General features: G+C 38.9%; 1 protein-coding gene across 2 annotated transcripts in view; it reads left to right on the top strand.

The window, feature by feature from the left end:
* The window catches only part of TSBP1 (testis expressed basic protein 1), an 81,485-nt gene that overhangs the window by 26,282 nt on the left and 41,388 nt on the right, over window positions 1-13,815 (top strand). Inside the window, exons 10-16 of one of the 2 annotated variants that reach the window (XM_058432563.1) lie at window positions 1,362-1,382; window positions 4,995-5,033; window positions 5,616-5,636; window positions 7,983-8,003; window positions 8,675-8,695; window positions 9,157-9,177; window positions 12,570-12,590. In XM_058432563.1, the coding sequence (XP_058288546.1) occupies window positions 1,362-1,382; window positions 4,995-5,033; window positions 5,616-5,636; window positions 7,983-8,003; window positions 8,675-8,695; window positions 9,157-9,177; window positions 12,570-12,590 (165 nt within the window). Of the gene's footprint in view, window positions 1-1,361; window positions 1,383-4,994; window positions 5,034-5,615; window positions 5,637-7,982; window positions 8,004-8,674; window positions 8,696-9,156; window positions 9,178-12,569; window positions 12,602-13,815 lie in introns of both variants that reach the window. The other variant, XM_032141364.2, reaches the window with a different exon arrangement.

Genomic DNA, 13,815 nt, shown 5'->3' with positions numbered 1-13,815 from the left:
AGTTTCAACCTTTACAAAGGCTGAGAAGAAAAGGAAAAGGGAATCACCTTCTCTGCTCATCGTCAGTCCAACATGTCATTCTGGGCCTTGACCACACCATCAAAGTATAAGATGCCTAAACAATCCATGAAAAAATCACACTACAGCTGGCATAGAGGATTTGATGCTCCCTGGGGAGGGTAGTGTGAGGGATTTTTTTTCTGATCTTCTTTTCAAAGGGGGATTAACGCTGATGCTTTTAAGCAATTGACGTGCACTTAGAGATACGGGTATCTAGCACAATTTACAAGGGAATTGAGCAAGTTCTTGGTTGTTTCAGTACCATAAACCCTTGTTTGTCTAGGGATCTTGTCCTCCTTATTTGCCTCTTTCTAAGCAGGCCCTGTTTCTAGAAAGTCAGCCTTTTTGCTTCTCCTACCAAAACTTACCCTAAGGCTAAAAGGCCCAAGAACACAGGGCTTTAGTTTGTGAAGTTAGCCTCATTGAATCATAAAAGTTGAGCAGAAGAAAAATTATTAAACCCTGTCATAGATCAGTTAAATGCAATTCCAAAAGATGGTTAGAATTATCAAACTTTGCATAGTCACTTAACAGTCAATGTAAGACAAATAAGACTAATGCCCAGATTTCCTCCACGGAATATAGTGAGGGTTCATTCTATGGTAGCTTGTACAAATTACTATCAAAGTTAATATCATTAAACCTTCTACAAGCCTTGCCCTAGAATTTAGGTTATTTTACAAGAGAAACATTTTAGAGCTGAACAAAAAGAATAGAAAAAAAAATGCTGGAGAGGGAAGATGGTCAGTATGTTAAAGAAAAAAAAATTTAAGGAATATTCAGAAAGAAAAGAAAATTGTAAAGAATACGAAGGAAAACGTGCTGAACTTAAAGTCAAGCAAACTGGAAGCTAAAACTGCCTTTAATTTTTTGCATACTCAGGCACAGCCCTTCCCTTTCTCAATCTCAGTTTTCTTTTCTTATAAAACTAGAACCTTTGTAACATTGCCTTTCTTTGGTTCTTGAGGCTATCACACTAGGGAAAGAAGACTCTCCAAATTGAAAAGATGAAAGAAAGAGGGAGGGAGAAACAGAAAAGACAGGAGAAAGGTGGTGAATGAAATCAGAATATTGGAAATAGAGTAAAGCTGAATATTCCCCGGAAACTTTCACTCCTGCATAGTGTCTAAGGGGGAAAAGACATGGGACCACTTTCAAGTGTGGCCACTTTATGAGCCTACCTACAGGGGAATGGAAAGTCTAATAACCTGAGAGAGGACACGATTTCTGGGAAGAGTTTTGGGAAATTGATAGATTACTGAAACTTTAGACTGACTTGAATAATTGTTATTGTTCTTTAGCTTTACCTCGAGGATCCATGAGTAAGTTTATCTTCTTGTTTCAAACTCTGGTGTTGTTGGGCTCCTATACTAGGCAGAGGACTTCTCTCTGTCTTAACTATTTCCTGTTTCCTGCTATGTCAGGGTGACAGGGCTTAAGACTCATAATTCTTCACCTTGTCCTTCATTAGCCATCTTAACTGGATCATGCCCACCTTTCTCACCTTTCCCCCTCTCTAAGACAATGAGACCTCTCACCTTGCTTAAGCAAATTATTTCATTCTTGCCTTTGACCACATCCTCTCACCCCCTTATTTCCTCAGAAGTCATTGCTTCTCTCTTCTACATCTTTAAATATTTTCCTTCCTTTAACTGCTTCTCCTTAAGGTATAGAACAGGTTTGATTTTCTTCCATCTCAAACAGATCCTCCCTTGACTATGTCCCTCTCTAATCACAGCCTACCGTCAAGGGAGGAAATTATGCTGTTCATTCTAACTGTAGGCTTAGGAAAAAGTTATTGCTCACTTCTTATCTGAACTATACACTATTTCTCCATGAATTGAGAATAATAAGATCTACTAAAAAATCACTTTTAAAATAAATTTGCTTGTTAATTATTTTCAATTTACAGAGGACTATTGCTTAGCAGTTAAGCATGCAGACTCTAGAGCCAGGCTAACTGGAGTTGTATCCCAGCTCCCTACTTACTATTTGTTTGAACATAGGCAAGTTATTTAATCTCTCATTAAAATTTCAAATCAGTTACATAACTAATTTCAACAACCAGTTGAAAATTAATCAAATACAAGAACAGAGAAGAGGCTGGGCACCATGGCTCACACCTGTAATCATGACACTTTAGGAGGTTGAGGCAGGTGGATCACCTGAGATCAGGAGTTTGAGACCAGCCTGGTGAAACCCCATCTCTACCAAAAATACAAAATTAGCTGGGCCTGGTGGTGCACGCCTGTAATTCCAGCTACTCGGGAGGCTGAGGCAGGAGAATTGCTTGAACCCCAGAGAGGAGGTTGCAGTGAGCCGGAATCGCAACACTGCCCTCCAGCCTGGGTGACAGAGTGAGACTCCATCTCAAAAAAAAAAAAAAAAAAAAAAAAAAAAAAAAAAGAACAGAGAAGTGAGGGAAGCTGGAAAAAATGAATGGAGAAGGGAGGAAAACCAAAGAGGTAAAGTTTAAATAAACCTTCTGGAACTGATTTGAATTGATTGTCAAAAAGAAAAAAAAATGAACACATTTTCTAAATGAAGGGAAGACTGTGACAAGAATGAGGAGCAGGGAAGTGAGGAAATCGGCAAAAAATCCAAAACAGATAATCCTGGCTGGACAGGGTTTTTTTTCTGATCTATGTGCTTTTCCTACAAAAGTTTTCATACTGACTATTACATTTGTGGTTGCATATTAGGGTCACATTTCCTACTAGCAAAGTTGTTTCTTGTTCAAAGATGGAATTAAATATATCATATTTCATTATTTTTTCTAAAAGGTATCAAAACTTCCAGATGCTTCACAATCTGAACAAGTTTATTACTCACAGGTTTTAATTAAATGTGATCCAACCAATACCTATCCTTAAAATAACGAAAAGGAAGGGATTCACTTGCCCTATCCCAACTCAGGCCACAAACCATATGATGCTGATCTCAAACTGCACTGTTGTTGAAGTATAGATGGTGCTCACTTAAATCATCTCTTCTTATCTGAAAATAGAGCTCCCAAATTAGCCAACACTAGCCCAGTGCCACCTGTAGATGTGTTTTGTTTGGCCAGGACGGCATTATTTTAAATTTTGAATTTGAATGCCTCTGGGTAGGGCATAGACTTTTCACCATCTCTATCCCTTATAACTAGCAGATTCACAATCATGAGACCTGCTGAACCGCTTAATGCAACTGAGTTTGTGATCCCGACAGAGATAATCAGGAATTCTGTCTGGTATGGAAAATGTGGTACTTTCTAAAAGAACTAACTCTGATGCTCCCATTAGGAAGAATATCCACGGAGACAGTGTCCTTAATCCAAAACACACAATATTCAGTATTTTGGCAGGATATGTACATCGTTAAGTTTTTTTATCTTCTTCTGTACTCTGTAAGGCAACAGGTAAATACCTTCCATTGCCCTGCTTATTTGTCTTCAGCTGGGAAACGCCACAAAATACTCAGTTCAAGAATTTCCTTTCTTGGCCCAGTATGGAGGCTCACGCCTATAATCCCAGCACTTTGGGAGGCTGAGGTGAGGGGATCATTCAAGGCCAGGAGTTTGAGACCAGCCTGGCCAACGTGGCAAAACCCCATCTCTACTAAAAATACAAAAATTAGCCGGGCGTGGTAGCACACGCCTGTAATCCCAGCTACTCAGGAGGCTGAGGCACAAGAATGACTTGAACCCAGGAGGCGAAGGTTGCAGTGAGCTGAGACTGTGCCACTGCACTCCAGTCTGGGTGACAGAGAGAGATTGTCTCAAAAAAAAGAAAGAAAAATTCCTTTCTCCTCATTATTCCATATTACTTTAGGTCAAGAATGGAATATATATGACCTGTGTTACATTTCTGCTCATGCCTTTGCCTATGGCAGAAATCAGTAATTGATCATGATTCTCTTTCCTGCTCAGCCCAGATGTATCCTAAAATTCTTCTCATCTCCAGATAGTCATTAATAATTGATCAAAATTAAATATGCATAACTCAAGTATACTTATCACTCCTAACATAGGTTAATATCTTAAATCTTAAAAAATCTTAAGTATATGAAAACTGTCCTTTTAAAATTATCTTTATTTGGTAGTAGGAGTGGCTTCACCTTCTCAAGAAACTGACAGTTCAGTGATTGATGGCCTAAAATACCACATAGAAAAACAGACATCTCTTCCCAAATGCTGAGGGCAGATCCTGTCATTTCTGGGGAAAGCCACTATTTCCCTCCCCAAAACAGCAAAGTAACAAATAAGCGAAAAATAATTATACACAAAGAAGGAAACAAATTATTCAATTATTTTAAGAGAAAAAAACTGCAAATTTTTCAACATCTTAAAATATGATTGGTTATTTCTCAACAGAAGCAACAGAGATTAAAATGATATAATTAAGGTACTAAGGTACACAAGAAGATAGGGTTATTTAAAGGATTAAAATAACACAAATTAATAAATCAAAAATAAAAACACAATTAAGTGCACACTGTAATGCTCTGTTGTCAGGACTCAGAACTTTCCAAATGACAGTCAGAAGTAAGAGGAAAAATTAAAGCAGAAAAAAGTAAAATATAGTAGCTTACTACTTTGCCGAAGTGTTTCATTCATTTATAGTTACTGAATATTTCTTTCCATAACATTTCTAATACAACTTTTCAGCTTTCCCTTCTGTTATTACTCCTGATTTTTCACTGCAACTTCACAAAATAAGTAAGACAGCGGACACAACTTCTGTTTTAGAGATGAGAAAATTAATGTTCAAAACATTTAGTGATTTGCCCAAAATCACAGAGCTACAGAATAGCAAAACTGGGACTCAGGTTTTTAACCTCAAGACTGTTTATACCACACCTGGGGAGGGGGAAGAGGGAATGGGATTGTCTATCTCCATGCCTTCTGAAAGTCTAAATCTAAGTAATATTACACTTTTCAATTTTTATTATAGGTAGTATAAAATGTTTAAAAACAACTGAAGAACCTCCATGTAAGTTTCCCATATATACAACTCAGTCCTTTTTTTACTGACACCTAATAATTCTACAAATTTATGGGATACATGTGATATTTTGATACATGCATACCATGTGTAATGATTTTGATCTTCTATAATATGCCTGCTACCAGAGGAATGGGGAGGGTGGTGAGAAGGCACATAAAGATGGAAGAAAGGAGAAAAACTTGCAATTTTACTGTTCTCTCTTTCTTTTACCAGTGTGAGGAATTTGAGGCTGATTTCAAGATCCTCTAAGTGACTGATTAACTTTTTCCTTTAGCAAAGTGGAAATTCTTATAATAAAAACTAGATTAATTAATGAAATTGTGAAAAAGATTCTGGGGCCAGGGAAAATTATCTATAACCTTTAGAAGGATTTGACAGCAGGAAGATAATGAAAATTAAGAATAAGAAAAATAACTGCAGGGAGTATTATTTTAACAGTCTCCTAAGGAGAAAAGGAAAGTGCCTACTTACCTTCTTGCTGCCTTTCCACGTAAATCAAATATGTAGTAAATGCTTGACCCTTGAGTCATGCTCTCTCCAAACTCACCTTTTTTGTTTGTATTTTAGCCAGAACTGCAGGAGCCATTAGTAAGTTCTTTTTCTGCCCTTTAATTCTCATGTGCTTTGCTTTACTAAACTGTTAGAATATGTAAGACATTCATATTCCTAGATTTTTTTATTTCTTTCATAAATTGTCCATTCCTTTCCCCTTCTTTATTCCCTATTCTTATCTTAATAAACTGGAGTGCCTCTGTAAGAAAGTACTATTACCTTTAACTTTTCCAAAATCTTGAGATTCAACAGCAAAGGGAAAAGATTTAAGAACAAAAAATGGTCAAGTGAAAGGAAGAAAGATTCCCCTGTGAGAAAACCCAGTAACACTCAAAGAAAGAGGCTTGACGGTGGGCATTCTACTTAAGACCCACCAAGAAAATTTCAGTGACATGCAGTGAGTCCCAGCTAACTGACCGAGCATCCCAGACTGTCACTGATGTTTCTGTGGGATGTATATCCCCTGTTATGAACAAACAATAAATCTGAAAGAAGTATCCAGATAGAATTTTAAATGAAACTGTAGCATAGATCTCTGGAAGAAGCACTGGTTGGGAATAGAGAATAAGGGATAAGTGAGAGGAAGTTGATTTAAAAGGGAAAAAAAATGGTAAATGGAAACAATGACTTTTATATGATCTGAGATTTTACCAGCCCTTTATGGCCTTGGTGCTTAAAGTGGGTCCAAGGACCTGCATCAACATCACCCTGGAGTTTTAGATATGCAGAATCTCAGCCTATTGCCCACCCCCAACCTACTAAATCAGACTTTGCATTTTAATAAGATCCCCGGGTGATTTGCGTGCATACCAAAGTTTAAGAACCATTGCTCTACAGGATTTTAATTCTCTGCCCTGAGAGAGGAAATAAAAAGATGAATGCACTTGGTCCAAATTTAACCAGCTTTTCCAGCCTTTCAGATTCCCCACACCAAGAGTGACCTTAAAGCCAAAGACAAGAAAGATTAAACTCATCAGGGTTTAATTCACTTCTTAACATATTTCTATCCTTCATTTTTGAGGATGTTCAGAGCTTGAGCCCCTGAGACAGGACTAACTCTGACGGAAGGAGAAAAAAAGTGACTTGATAATTAAAGCTCATGGTATATCACATCCTGTGTCTACTCCTCTTGGAGTATTTACACAAATGAAACATTATTAAAATAATGAAGTCAAACTTTGAGAGCAAATACTGGGTAGGTATCATAAAAGCACATATTAGGCCAAGCACAGTGGCTCATACATGTAATCCCAGCGCTTTGGGACGCCAAGGTGAGAGGATCACTTATAGCCAATGAGGTGTAGAGAGGTGTGGTGGGGTGTGTGTGTGTGTGTGTGTGTGTGTGTGTGTGTGTGTGTGGTCATAAGGAAGAAGACCGTTACTGCATTATTAACAAGTATGTGGGTCTAGTGTCTCAATTCCTTTGCCCACTACTCATACCTATAAATGTCTTAAGTCAACTTAGCAGTTTCTATTCCATCTTACATGGCAGGCCAAGTTACTCTGTTGAATAAGGGCCAAAATCACTACAGAGACAGCAATTCCCACTGTCTCCTTCAGATGAGGCTATAGATTCTAGCTAAGCAAGTTCAAATTAGCCAGCTGGAAGACAGGCAATGGCCTGTGTAATCTCCTGAGATACAAGCAGGACACCCGTCGGGAAAGGGGAAGGAACCCTGCCTGACCAAATGTGCGTCCCCACAGTTCCAGCTGGCAGATTCCAGCAGTAACTGGGGTCCTCCAAGATGAAGAAAGAAGCATTTATAAACTTTATTTATTCCTCCACTGAAGTGGAAATTTTGCTCCTGGTGTCTACATTTGTGATGTTTTCCCAGAAAGAATTTTAATGCAAACAGTATTTTCTCATTAGTTCTATTTTGTTTTTTCCATATTTTAGCTCGAACTATTAGACCTATAAGTGAGTTCCTTTTCTGTTTCTCTAACGTTCTTTGGCCATCTGTAGGATATGGGGTCCTCTCCACATCCTAACTGTTACCATTTCTACCCCTGCAGGATTTCTCACTCATACTTCTTAATTGTATTCAAATCTTCTGACACCTTCTGATGCCCAAACAATCAGACACAATATGCTGAATTGTTACTGAGTTTAGAACAAGGGAAAGCCAAATAATTCATGTTTAAAATTGTATTTTAATTATTTATATTTATTATTTTTAGTTACTTAAATTTCTCATTTAAGATGGATGCTGAATGATTTGATCTGGCAGGAGGGTTATGCAGCTTCCAGGCTAAGATTATCTGCAGTCCCACAGTAGTTGTTCTCCTCTGGTTGAATTGCTTCATAGTTTCTTTAGAAACAATACTGGTAAAATGAAAATTCTGTTAATATCAAACCACACTTTCCTCCTTTTTGTATTTCAGTGCAATTCACAGCTCCTATTCGTAAGTATCAAGTTTGTTTTTCCACTCTGGTCCTTTTGATATCTGACCTACAAGGTCTTGGGGTCTGATCTGCCCTGCATTTTTTAAAATAATTTCAACTTTTATTTTAGATTCAGGTGGTACATATGCAGGTTTGCTAATGGTATATTGTGTGATGCTGAGGTTTAGGGGTGACTTGCTTTTTTAACACTGTCCTTCTCAACTCCCCTGGCATTCCTATTACATAGTTTCCAAAGAGGCCGTGCACGAAATGTTAAGAAATCTCACAGGCTAACATTTAAAAATATAAGCCAAAACAGCCCTCTTATGATCCATCAGCAAGGGAAGGTACACCTTTCAAATAAACCATGTCTCTAAGGAAACTAGGGGTAAGGGGCAAGAAAATGTAAGAAGAAAAATAGAGGCATAACAGATTAATATGGAGTGAGTCTTTCCCAACCCTCCGAAGATTTTCAACCATCACTGAAAGCAGGAGGAGGCCTCCATTCCTGTACATCCCTTATATTGTGCAACAGGGAGCCTGCCTGAGGCTCGCCATACAAGCAACTCTTGATCTTCCCGTTGTTTCTATTTATGATACTCCCTAGAGCGAGTGTTGGGAAATGGGAATTTCCTTCACAGTGGTGAAGCATACTGATATCTTTTTCTTTCTCCCTCTTTCTCTCTCACAGCCGGAGCTACAGGACCTATCAGTAAGTTTGCTGTCTGATTCTCACAGTGAGCATTTTACTTTCCTGCAGTATCTTAGGGATTGCTACCTGGTTTCCATGTAGGGATTTCAAGGGTTTGGAGTTCACATTTTCTTCAACCCTTATTTTTCTTCAACCTAGCATTTCAGTAAGTCATGATTAGCTCTGTGAATGTACACTTCACCAATAAAAACAAACTACAAAGTGGAGAATGAACCCTTGCAGATTTCCAGTGGCTTCTCAGCATCACACAAGGGATTTTTAGATGAGGAGGCCCTTATATGCACTAGTTTGCCATAGAAAGAAAGTCACCACTTCTACTACTCAACTGCAGCTGAACTTGACAATAGTGATGCAGATTCCTACTAGGGAAAGTATACAAATGGAAGTATATAAACAAAAAGTATATATAAAATATATATATAGCTACTGATTTCTTTTCTCCTTTTTTTTTTTTTTTTTAGAGCTGTCTCAAAAAACCATTGGTAAGTCATCTGATTCTCAATTATAATGCCTTTTGGTACTTTACTTAGAACATCAATCTATTTTTATTTCAATTATTCATGCCCAAGGACTCAAGGATCAAGTCCTTCTGCCACCTCATAATCTCACCCAGTACTCCAGATTGGACTCATCCAGGTTCTGCAATAAAAATATATTAACTATGAAGCTGAAATGCAAAGTGAAAAATATCCCGCTAGAGATGGTCCTAAGCTGTTTCCACTTCAGCATATAATCTAGCTCTGTAGAGCCAATACTTAATAAAGACTTAGAACCCAGCACCTAAACTTCCTGCTTTGCTTTCCATGCAAATAATTTTTCCATTATTAGATTATCTTCACTTTGTAAAATAATGCAAATTTTAAGTTTCCTTTCTTTTTTTTTTTTTTTTTTTTTTTTTTGAGATGGAGTCTCGCTCTGTCATCCAGGCTGGAGTGCAGTGGCATGATCTCTACTCACTGCAAGCCCCGCCTCCTAGGTTCATGCCATTCTCCTGTCTCAGCCTCCCGAGTAGCTGGGACTACAGGCACCCGCCACTATGCCCGGCTAATTTTTTTGTATTTTTAGTAGAGATGGGGTTTCACTCTGTTAGCCAGGATGGTCTCGATCTCCTGACCTCGTGATCCGCTCACCTCAGCCTCCCAAAGTGTTGGGATTACAGGCGTGAGCCACCGCGCCCGGCCTTCCTTTCCTTTCTAATTGCCCTGAAAAGTTCTCTCCAGAAGAGTTAGGCTCTATTTTCAGCAACTTTTAGCAACCTAGTCACATTCTTTGATCATCCCTATAATGTCTACTACTGTTTTTTTAACACTCGTGTACATTACTTTGTTGCATCTAAACAACACTCAAATGGCAATGGGTAAGGCAGTTATTATACCCATATTTAGAGATGAGGAAACTGAGGGTCAGGAGTCATTTCTCAAAAAAATAAGAGGATGGGTTAGTTAATAAAATTAAGACTGAAGTTTTACTAACTCTTCATTCTTTCCACTATCATTTCTGGATGTTATAACAGGTTATTAACAATGAATAAAATGAACTTCTAATATTGAGATTAAAGGGTAGTAAAGGCCTAGAGGAGATAAGGTGAGAGAATGAGTAACACAAATAGTAACAGATAAAGAATGAAGATGCAGTTTAGAGCGAGATAAATAGGAGAAAATTTTAAAAGAATAAAAGTAGGAAGAAAATTGGAAGTAGAAAGAGTAAGTGAATTGGCACATAAGAGAATAAAGAAGAGAAATGAGTATGTTGAGAAAGAGAATAAAAATAAAGGTACAAAAAGTCACAAATTGAAACGGAAAGGGAGGAAGAAAATAGAGAAAAACTGAAGAAACAAAATTTTGAAGTGATCACCTATCCAAGGATTTAGTAACTTCTGTCAAGAGGGCAGGTATCCTAAGAGTTCTACTTCAGAATCAAAGATACATATTTGTAGATACAGGCAAAGCAACTATTAAGTTAGCATAATATCTAAATGTGTAACTGGTTTACTGCTCATAGCCAAGGGTATCCAGATCTGGAAAGCCAACTTCCAGGTGTTTTACACAGGAAAAAAAAATGCAGAGTTAAAAGTTCAAGGATTATTGATCAAAACTTGGATATTTCTCATTGTGAGTGACACTGAAGTGAAGGATTATTAACTGCAATGCCCACTGGGTGAGGATATGGTCTTTTTAGATTCAACTAACCATGCAGACTTACAAGATTACCATAGCTCTCATCTGGGAACAGTCTACTCAGTAGGACCTAAGGCAGGAAGCACAGCTTGACAGCGAGGGTATTATCAGCTATCCCTCTGCTGTGGGAGTAGTACTCGCCATGATCTATGCAGGTGTCCACATAGCCACCTAGGACCTATTCTGTTTGGTCTTCTGTCAGTTGAGTTGGGAGCTGACCTGGCTTAGAAACCCCACAGGTCCACCAGGAACTAAAATCTCCTATAAGAACCCCACACACATTACCTGCAGGGATCCCGTAAGGAATATGACCAAATACATGGGTCACTACACTCAGGGAACCCCAAAGTTATGGCTTCTTAATACATATTTACAATTCTCCCAGTTCAGATGCAGTCTAACATCAAGGATCATTCTTATGTAAGCAGTGTTGCTAAATAACATAACAGGCTTTCGGCCGGATGCCGTAATATCAGCACTTTGGGAGGCTAAAACCAGCGGATCACAAGGTCAGAAGTTCAAGACCAGCCTGGACAACATGGTGAAACCCCATCTCTACTTAAAAAAACACAAAAATTAGCTGGGTGTGGTGTTGTGCACCTGCAGTCCCAGCTACCCAGGAGGCTAAGGCAGGAGAATCGCTTGAACCCAGGAGGCAGAGGTTGCAGTGAGCCGAGATTGTGCCACTGCACTCCAGCCTGGGCGACAGAGTGAGACTCCGTCTAAAAAAAAAAACAAACAAAAAAACATAACAGGCTTTCAATATTTATCAGGTCACCAGGCGATCAGAGCTAGAAAATCAACTGAAGGCCAAATTCTCATTAAAAACTGAAGGTTTTGGCCAGGCATAGGCTCACACCTGTAATTTCTGCACTTTGGGAGGCTAAGGCAGGAGGATCACTTGAGACCAGGAGTTCAAGATCAGCCTGAGCAACAACAGAGCAAGACCCCATCTCTACAAAATTTGTTTTAATTAGCCAGCAATAGTGGCATGCAGCTGTAGTCCTAGCTACTCAAGAGGCTGAGGTGGGAGGATCACTTGAGCCCAGGAGATCGAGACTGTAGTGAGCTAGGATTGCACCACTGCACTCCAGCCTGGGTGACAGAGTGAGACCTTGTCTCACAAAACAAAACAAAACAAAACAAAAAAACAGAAGGTTTTGTTGACTCTTTGCTCATAGACTCTAAAGCTAATCAAAGCAGCAGTCACTGCTCTATCACTCTCCAATAAGCTGGAAGCTGTGAGAAGAAGAAACTAGATTCTTACCTCCTATTCTAATGTCTACCTCTGGAACATATTAGTTGATCAGAAATAAAGATTTTAGCGAAAGAACAGTCCCTTGAGAAAGAAATATCTTCTACTCTTACTGACAGGAAGTATTTCACCTTTCCCTACTATCAGTAATGTTAATACCTAATAACAAAGTGTCGCCTTTCCCTAGTGTCTCTTAGGTTGGCAAGGATCCTATAAAAACCTTCACCTTGGGCTGAAATATTGCAGTAAATGCTAAATATCCTTTTTCCTTTTTTCTATAGTTAACATAGTTGGATTAAGTCTCCCTAATGATCTCATAACTGATATCACTTCCTCTCCCCTGCTCTACCTCTCAAAGCCTCACTTCTAGGATAAAATTAGTGAAAAATACACTCTCCAGTCAAATAACCATACTAATATGCCAATTTGAATTTCTTTTTAGTGCAAACTCCAGGACCTATTGGTAAGCTGCCTGTATATATCAACTTATCTCTATTGTCTTCTTACTATGTCTGAAGGAGACTGGCTCCAACTGTTTAAGTATCCGGGTTAAAGAAGCTGAAAATCGTATTTCGTAGACTTTCATTTCCCCATATCCTAACTGTTAGGTTTTAGAGGGAAGGCGAGGGTTAAAGAAAGACACAGAGAGAGTGGCAGCTCTACAGCAAATGTAGGCTTTATGTCCAGCATTAGACCTACAGAAGTGGGGAACCAGCCTAATGCCAGTGCCCACCACTGCTTACAGGCTGGGGGTACTTATAGGTATAGGCGGGAGGGGTCTGGGTAGTATGGCTTGCTGGCCGGCAGGATATTGATAAGATGTTCCCATGATGAGGGGGTTCTGGCCCTTGTTCCTGCAGAATGTAGTGTTCCTTGCACTTTCTCCCAGCTGAATACGATAGGGATGTTTCTTTAGTTGGCCCTTTGTCCACCTTGTGGTCAGGTGGTTAGGCAGAATGTTTCTCACAGCCCAAACCCCCATGGAATGTTTCACTTTGACCAAGGTCTTCGAAATAGCTGGAGGCTTACAAAATGGTGCACTTTGGATTAACACTAACCATCTCTCTGGGCAACAAATTATATTTTAGAAAATGGAAATTCCATTACCTTAAAATTCATAATAGACATTGTTCTAATAATGATTATAGTGGCTTGTCAATAATCATTAGAATAACTTCCTAAGGCAAAGGTGTAATCGAATCTGGAAAAGAATATAAGAAATGAACAAGAACATAAAAGAAAGATAGCTGAAAGTGAAACAGAGTGATCTGAGGAAAAAACACTGGGGGAATATGGGGAAAGGAATGCAATTAAGGATCTCATCTCCAACACCTATAATGAAAAGCAAGAATGAAGTGGTTATGCTAACTAAAACAGGGTTAATAATCTCCTAAAAGAAGATCTGGTTCTTATGGAGAGGCTACAGTACAGCAGCAGTGCAATGAAAAATATTTAATCCTGAATACTGAGATTTAGTAATTCCTGAGAAAATCATTTTCACTGCTCACCTTTGGAAAACATCACTAATAGAGGTGTTTTGGGGCCAGGTGCAGTGGCTCACACCTGTAATCCCAGCACTTTGGGAGGCCAAGGATCACCTGAGGTCAGGAGTTCAAGACCAGCCTGGCCAATATGGTGAAACCCCATCTCTACTAAAAATACAAAAAATAGCCAGGCACGGTGGCAGG

This window comes from Hylobates moloch, unplaced genomic scaffold (genome assembly GCF_009828535.3).
Source record: "Hylobates moloch isolate HMO894 unplaced genomic scaffold, HMol_V3 SCAFFOLD_20, whole genome shotgun sequence".
Taxonomy (NCBI): Eukaryota; Metazoa; Chordata; class Mammalia; order Primates; family Hylobatidae; genus Hylobates; species Hylobates moloch.
This window is presented reverse-complemented; position numbering and strand designations above follow the sequence as displayed.